At 43.0% G+C, this 8675-nt stretch overlaps 1 protein-coding gene across 2 annotated transcripts; it reads left to right on the top strand.

Moving 5' to 3' along the window:
- The first annotated feature begins 4255 nt into the window (after positions 1-4255).
- On the top strand, positions 4256-8440 carry LOC125545312 (uncharacterized). Of its 2 annotated transcripts, none has more exons than XM_048709214.2 (3): positions 4256-4547; positions 4927-5118; positions 5209-8440. In XM_048709214.2, the coding sequence occupies exons 2-3, from the start codon at positions 5001-5003 to the stop codon at positions 8196-8198; spliced, it is 3108 nt and encodes a 1035-aa protein (XP_048565171.2). In that variant the 5' UTR covers positions 4256-4547; positions 4927-5000; the 3' UTR covers positions 8199-8440. The 2 variants fall into 2 exon arrangements, with proteins under 2 accessions (XP_048565171.2, XP_048565170.2); XM_048709213.2 differs by having other exon boundaries at positions 4885-5118.
- Positions 8441-8675: the final 235 nt, after the last annotated feature.

Raw genomic sequence — 8675 nt, 5'->3', positions numbered from 1 at the left:
CCAGCTTCAAGATCTTGTAACATAAATCCCCTTTGCATTTCTGCCTAAAACGAAAATGAATAGATTGGATTTTAGACCAGTTAGCTCTCTTGGGAAGACTTGACTTCTTGAATTCCACGTGCATATCCCAGGTTGAGGTTGAGGGACATCCTCCTCCTCCGAGCTTGAATCATCGATCTTCATCAAGTGAGCATCCTCTTCGTCATCTGTAGTTCGACCATAAGGGGATAGGTCCCCATAGGTCTTTGGGTCAGCAATGAGATGTGAGACATAGCTCTCTCCGTCGGAGTCTTGGGACAACATATTTCCAGAACTGCGCAGAAAACAACGAGAAAAGAGAACAAAGGATTTTCTCCGCGATACGGTGATCAACAGGTTCGGGAAGTATATATATATATATTATCTTGGAGGACCAGCATACGAAAGAAAAACGAAGTACGGAAGGTGTCCCAAGTGGGCACAACCCACCTGAGCGCACCAGGCTGCCTGGCGCGCCCTGGTGTCTTGTGCCCACCAAGGGACACTTCCTGCAAGTTTCTTTATTTCCAAAATTTTAAATATTCCAAAACTGATAAAACATATATTTGCGGATTTTTTGGAGTCCATTTACTTACCGTATCACGTACCTCCTTATTTTCATGATTCTGGAGTGTTCCGGAAGGACTCTTTTGTGCATTCTTCCGGTGTCAAAGTTTGGATAACATTACTTTCAACATTAATGGGCGTACCTGAGATATAATGCTTTATTCATTGCCCATTGACAACCTTCAGGTTAGTACCTTCGAAGTTATTTATTTTGATGGCTCCAGATCGGTAAACCTCCTCGATAACATAGGGGCCTTCCCATTTTGAGAGGAGTTTTCCTGCAAAGAATATGAAACGATAGTTGTACAAAAGAACATATTCTCCTACTTTAAAATCACGCTTTTGGATTCTTTTGTCATGCCATCTTTTTACTTTTTCTTTGAATAATTTTGCATTTTCATAAGCTTGGGTTCTCCATTTATCTAAAGAGCTAATATCAAATAACCTCTTTTCACCGGCATGTTTGAAATCATAATTAAGCTCTTTTGATGGCCCAATATGCTTTATGTTCTAACTCAAGAGGCAAATGACAAGATTTTCCATAAACCATTTTATATGGAGACATACCCATAGGATTTTTATATGTTGTTCTATAAGCCCAAAGTGCATCATCTAATTTCTTAGACCAATTCTTCCTGGACCTATTAACAATCTTTTGCAAAATTAATTTTATTTCTCTATTGCTAAGTTCAACTTGACCACTAGACTGAGGATGATAAGGTGATGCTATTCTATGGTTAACATCATACTTGGCAAGCATTTTACGGAAAGCACCATCAATAAAGTGTGAACCACCATCATTCATTAAATATCTAGGGACTCCAAACCTTGGGAAAATAACTTCCTTAAGCATTTTAATAGAGGTGTTGTGATCAGCACTACTGGTTGGAATATTTTCTACCCATTTATTAACATAATCAACAGCAACCAAGATATGTGTATACCCTTTAGAGGAAGGAAAAGGTCCCATATAATCAATTCCCCAAACATCAAATGGTTCAACAGCAAGTGAATAATTCATAGGCATTTCTTGACGCTTACCGATATTACCTATTCTTTGGCATTCATCACAAGATAAGATGAACTTACGGGCATCCTTGAAGAGAGTAGGCCAATAAAATCCAGATTGCAATACCTTGTGAACAGTTCTATCTCCAGCATGATGTCCTCCATAAGCTTCGGAGTGACATTTGCGTAGGATTTGTCCCTGTTCATGCTCAGGTACACAACGTCTAATAATATCATCTACTCCTTCTTTGTAAAGATGTGGGTCATCCCAAAAGTAATGTCTTAAATCATAGAAGAATGTTTTCTTTTGTTGGTATGCAAACCTAGGTGGTAAATATTTAGCAACAATATAATTAGCATAATCAACATACCAAGGAGTATTATGAGCAACATTTATTGCAGCTAACTGCTCATTAGGAAAACTATCATCAATAGGTAGTGGGTCATCGGGCAAATTTTCAAGCCTAGACAAATTATCAGCTACTGGGTTCTCAGCTCCTTTTCTATCATTGATATGTAAATCAAATTCTTGTAACAAGAGAACCCATCGAATGAGTCTAGGTTTAGTATCTTTCTTTTCCATAAGATATTTAATAGCAGCATGGTCTGTGTGAACAGTTACTTTGGAATCAACAATATAAGGTCTAAATTTATCACAAGCAAACACAACTGCTAAGAATTCTTTTTCAGTAGTAGCATAATTTCTTTGAGCACTGTCTAGAGTTTTACTAGCATAATGAATAACATTCAGTTTCTTATCAACTCTTTGTCCTAGAACAACACCAACAGCATAATCACTAACATCACACATAATTTCAAAAGGTAAGTTCCAATCAGGTGGTTGAACAATAGGTGCAGAAATTAAGGCTTTCCTGAGTGTTTCAAAGGCTTCTGAACAATCATCATCAAAAACAAAAGGGATATCCTTTTGCAAGAGACTAGTAAGAGGCCTGGAAATTTTAGAAAAGTCTTTGATAAATCTCCTATAGAAACCAGCATAACCTAAGAAACTACGAATAACTTTTATATCTTTGGGACATGGCATTTTCTCAATTGCATCAACCTTAGCTTGGTCCACTTCAATACCTCTTTCAGAAATTTTATGAACCAAGACAATGCCTTCATTAACCATAAAGTGACACTTCTCCCAATTCAAGACAAGATTTGTTTGTTCACATCTCCGCAAAACTCGATCAAGATTGCTTAAACAATCATCAAAAGACTTCCCATGAATAGAAAAAGTCCACTAGGGCATCTCCAAAGCGGATTCTCAAACCTCCACTATATGTCCGGACCACAGTGTCTGGTCCACTTTTGTCATCCAACAGGGACCTGCATATGTACGTTTAGCAGTCTGGATGTACGGATTCCGGTATCCAAGAGACAAACATGGGGGCTTTGCCGAAGTCCGGACACACACTTGACCAATCACATGCATGGTCGCCCTCCTCTCTCTCTCTCTCCTCCCAACCACACATGCATCGTCCCCCTCTCCTCTCTCTCCTCCCAAGAGGAACTAAACCACAATTATCCCACCACATGCAGTGTCTTCACCTACTTTTTCTTCTCCCAACCGAATACTTTGTGATTAGCATTGGATGGCTCCCTCCCGCATCTTGTTTGCGGACCACGTATGAACAGAAAAATGAATATATACTGGAGACATTTGCGGGTCAGCTTTGGAGATGCCCTTATAGCATCTCTAGCAGATCCCGTAAAGCTCGCTGGGTCACGTTTTTCGGCGGTTTTATGGGACAGGCGAAAATGACGGCCCGAACAGTTCCGCTAAAAACGGCCTGACCCTTTAAAGTTTTATGGGAGGCCCGTAAACCGCCCCCGAATCCCAGTCATATACCGATTTGACCGCTTTTAGGGTATCAATCCGCCATTTCCCTTATCCTCTCCGCCGCAAATCCTCTCTACTTTAGCAAGAAATCCCTTTCATCCGGCAGCCGTTTGCGCTGCGCGCAGCCACTATAGCAGATCCATGATGTCGTGCGTGGGTGATGGAAGGGGTGGCCGCGGCGGCGAGCCGCCTCGCAAGCACCACAACAATGGTGAATCGGGGAGCTCCTTCCTCCGCTCGCCGGTGAAGGAGTGGCACCATGCGCAGGCGCGCAGGTGTGGCGCCGGCTCCCGCAGTGCCGACGCACGGGCATGGAGCAGCTTGAACCACCTCGATCGGATCTTTGATCTCACGATCCAGCGCCTTCGGGCGGCCGAGCACGCCTGGTTTGATGCGAAGGAGGCGGCCGCCGCTAGGGACGAAGCTGCAGCGGCTCGGGCGGGCACATTGAAGGAGGAGTACTAGTCTGAATATCAAGTAGAACTTCGGTTATGTTTGCGGGATTTGTTCTGTCTTCGCGTCCGCCTTATCGTAAATTTTGTTTATAGGATATCGTAAACAAAATTTGCTAGATGACGGTTTGCGGGGTAAGTCAGAGATGCTCTTAGATTTGTAGATGCTCTAGATTAGCTGCCCCCTTAAAACCCGCGTCCTTTTGAGCCCTTGACTTGTCCACGTGCAATTAATTACAAACACACATTTTCCAGCGAGTAAACTGGCGTGGTCAAGTGGTCATGCCGCCAAGCAGACAGCACCGTGCCTTGTCTCATCCCCAAAACACAGCATCACACACCACCATTTCCTCCCCCTCGTCTCCCCTCTTTCTCTTGCCCCCCCTGCCATGGTCTCCTCCCTCCCCCGCCCCCCTTCTCTCTCCTCCAACTTTCACCAGACAGCCCGACCCTGAGCTCAGCTGGACATCACTGACGCCATAGCTTCCTTTTCCCCCTTTCGCTTTTGCTCCGTCTCTCTCCTCCTCCGTGGCCCAAGATTCACCGCCCCCCTTGCGATCCCTCCGAGTTCGCTCTCGCCTGGGGAGGCGGGAGGAGGAGCGAGACATTGCGGCGTGAGATGATCTTCTCCGGTGCCGTGGTCTTACGAGCACAAGGTTCGTGTTCCCTTTGCGCACGGCTATAGATTTTTTCTCCCCTTCCTAGATCTGCAAGCGCTCCCTGATCGATTCGGTTGATCCGTGGTCCATGTGATTTCTTGCTGCCATGTTTTTTGATGCGACAGGTGGCGTTTTTTTTCTCTTTATACATATATCTATATTCTTGAACTTGAGCTAGCTGTTGTTGACTAAATGAATCTATCAAAAACAATCGTCTGATGTCTATTTTTCTGGGAAAGAAAATATATTGTGGTGGAGTTCCTCCTTGCTGCATTATCCTTATTCCTTGATTAGTGTATCCATTCTTTGTAACAATAGATTGTTTTGATGCCAGAGAGTGGAAGATAACTGTGGTGAAGTTCATTATTGTCATCAGGGGGTGATGTTGGTACCTTTTCACTGAAGTGCATCTACCTTCTGTAACCGATATACTGTGGCGGTGAGGAGATCATGTCCATGGAAGCTCAGAATCTTCGGTTCGTCAGGTGCCCCAAATGCCTCCAGCTTCTCGTGGAGTACCCGTCCATTCCGGTTTACCAGTGTGGTGGCTGCGGCACCATTCTTAGAGGTATAAATCATAGGATCTATCCTTCTTGCCTGGCTAAGCAGTATCTCTATTTTTCAGACTTTTTTTATAGTCGTTGAATATTTGATGCAGCGAAAAATCGAGGTGCGCAAGTAACTCAGCCTGATTCGGTATCCGATGAACAGAACAATTTTCCACACAGCTTGGAAGGGTCCCCTCAGACCAGCAAGTCTATTTGTTCCGATGAACTGAAAGTTGTCTCTGCTGATATGCAGCCTAGTGAAAATTTGGTTGAGGGAAATATTTCCTCTGTCGGCAAGCATGCCATTTCCGGTGAGAATCTTAACACAGAAAGGACTATGTCTGTTGGAGAGAGTGCAGCATCTGGCGAGGTTGACGGTGAGGAGAATTGTTCCCTAAGTGTTGGCAATGCCCGAGACCCCGAGTTTATGATCGAAGAGGCAGATGACAAAGGTGCCACAGTTAATTCTAGTATGAAACTAATAGAAAATGTACAGAGTGTTGAAATAAGTGAAGATGCAGATGGGGAAAAGGGTTGTATTATGGATGATGCAAACGATGCTAGTGTTGCCAGCGAAGCTGAAACTGTCCATAGCATCGCAGGTGAGGAACTGGGAGATGATTCCGGTAAAAATGTGATAGGAGAAATAGAGAGCATGTCTGAGCAAAAAAATTCTGCTGGCAATAAAAATATGAACTGCCATGAGGCAGCTGAGACAAACAAATTGTATGAGAATGATGGGGCTAAATCCATTAACATGGTGGCTCGGAGAGAGGAGAGGTTGCAACCGTATGGGGGTTTATGTTTTGAATCTTATGAAGATCTGATTGAGGAATTGGAGAGGTCTTTATCATTAAGTGATGATGAGGAAGACTTTTTGGATGTAGCAGACAATAATGGGCTTAATGATGCTCTGCATAATCAAATTGGTAGCCGAAGGTTTTTGTCAGGGGGCAAAATGAATGATAGCCCTCGAAGTGATCCTCATGGTCGATTGATTGAAGAACTGGAGAGGTATTTCAGTGATCCAGAAGAACCGTTAGAACATCATATTGCGGTTGCAGACAAAGTCATTCAAGATAAAATTCATGTGAAGGAACATGATAAGGATCCTCAATTCCTGGTTAATGAAAGTGCAAATGCTTTCAGTGATGCAGATGAACTGTCAGAACATCATATTGGGGTTGCAGACACAGACACTCGAGAGAAAATTCATGTGAAGGAGCATGATAAGAATACACAATTCCTGGTTAATGAAAGTGCAAATGCATGTGAAGCTGATGGCAAATATGTACAATCTGAACAAAATTTTGAAAAGAATGAGCTAATAGCTTATGGCACTAAAGAATTGGAAGAGGGTTGGACTGGAGATGATAATAAGATCGTCTGTGTTCATGGGAATGAGCATTTCGTGCTTACAAACACAGACAGCCCAGACACAATTCATGAGAATGAGATTGATAGGGATGCGCAATACCTGGACACTGGAAGTGCAAAGCCATGTGAAGGAAGCATCTCTTCCTTTGGTGACGGACATCTCAAATCTGGACAAAGTTTCCAACAAAACGAGCTAACAACTGAAGGCCCTAAAGAGAAGGAAGATGATTGTATTGAAGATGACAATAAGATCAACTGCTTTCATGCGAATGAGCATGCCGTGGTTGTAGATAAGGACGTTGCAGAAATAATTCATGAGAATGAGCATGATAAGGATCCACAGTACCTGGGGACTGAAACTGCATGTGAAGAGGACATCTCTTCATTCAATGACGAACATCTCAAATCTGGACAAATTTTTGATCAACATGAGGTAACTTCCAATGATGGCACTGAAGAACAGAAGCAGGGCCGTACGGAAGATGACAACACCACTCTATGTGTTCAAGCTGACAATCCAGTAGCTGATGCTGGGTTTTCAAGCTTGTCAAATGAGAGGATTCATTGCAACCCAACTAGCTTCACTAAGAAAAAAGAAGAGATATCATGCAGGTACAGAGATAGTCTACTTCGTCAAGGACTTTCTCTTGATTCTGAAGACTTCAGGTCAATCCAAAACTTTATTGAATCACAAATGGATGGGACCTCCAGTTCTCTCTCAAGTGGGTCACCTAGTCAAGGGGATTTGTCGATAAAAACATCAAGTAAGTTCAAGACTGTTGATCAACTTGAGCGCCTCAAGAAGATGGATGGTCTAAGAGATCAGCTAAATAGGCTTTCTAGCAACAAGGGCTTGGAGAAAAGGTATCAGAAGAAAGACCTGGAATACCAGCCACAACAACTGAATACCTATGATGTTGAGCAACAGTTTCGAAGTGTTGATACTGATTCCATCCCAAGTTCTTGTACTCTAGACTCCTATTATGGTCATGGAAAGCCACCAAGGTACCCCCCGCCAAATCCTTTCTCACCACCCCATTCATGTGCACACTGCCATTTTGGACATGTGCAAGCGCACATCCCGCACAACTTTGATGCTTGGGAGTTGAATTCATATTACCAATCCTCACAAGCTGGTAGCTCAATCCCTGACCACGATTCGCTCAAGTCAAGCTTCAAGGAACAGAAGCGTGTGGTGAGAAAGCATATTTTGCGGCCTTTGTCAGGTGCTTCACCATATACCGTCTGCAACAGCTGTTTCTTTTTGGTTCAAATGCCATCAGATATCTACATGTCAAAAAGAAAGATTGGGAAAATGCAGTGTGGTAAGTGCTCCAAGGTTATTGTATTGTCTGTTCCTGCTGTAAATCAAGCCAATGCAAATGCCAGTAAGGAACTAACCCAAAAATTAAGCAAGGCTGACAACAGAAAAGTTGCTAGAACTGAGAGTGCTTCTTATCCCGTCAGTGTAAGTGAAGAATGTGGAGCATCTTTCACAAGAAGCTTGTCTACTCGAGCTGGACCATCCCTTGCTGCCACACAAAGTAGCAAGAAGGTTTCAGACTCGGCACTTCATCTACTCATGGGGTATGATTCAGCAAGCCAGTTGTTACGTCACAGCAGGGCGTTTGAGCGTCGCAGCAGGGTGTTCGATGATGGGTATGAAAGCTTTGAGTCAATGGTGCCGGTGTCCAACCGAGTGGCCAGAAGAAAGAACATGTGATGTTTTGCACTGGTATGTCAAGCCTCTGGCTACTTACAGGTCACAGTTTTGAAGATAAACGGGCAGCTTTCCTGCAAATAGTTTTGATGGATTTTTCCTAGGCAGCTCTAGCCTATATGAAATCATTTGGTTTGTCGAAATTCTTTTTTATGGTATATATATTGTTTACTCTTGGTGTAAGTTGTTTATTCTTGGTGTAAAGTTGTCCATATTTGGGGGTATAATAAGAGTTTTTAATGTTACACTCGTCCACACTAGTATTTCAGTTCAGGAGATTATCATTTATTGCTCAAGTAGAAAGGTATGATAACTCTTGCGTCTTGAAACAGGATTATGAATTCCTGACATGACAAGTGCTGCAAGGTTGACATTTGTCAAATTATTCCTATTGATGCTCACCTCTTTTCATATTGCAATTATTCTTTTCTTTTACCCGCAATTTCTTTTTCTTTTTCTGCAATTGCATATTTCCCAGTA

This window comes from Triticum urartu, chromosome 4A (genome assembly GCF_056163025.1).
Source record: "Triticum urartu cultivar PI428250 chromosome 4A, HENAU_Tu73, whole genome shotgun sequence".
In the NCBI taxonomy this organism is placed as follows: Eukaryota; Viridiplantae; Streptophyta; class Magnoliopsida; order Poales; family Poaceae; genus Triticum; species Triticum urartu.
The sequence above is the reverse complement of the archived record's forward strand: the minus strand, read 5'-3'. Positions and strand labels throughout refer to the sequence as shown.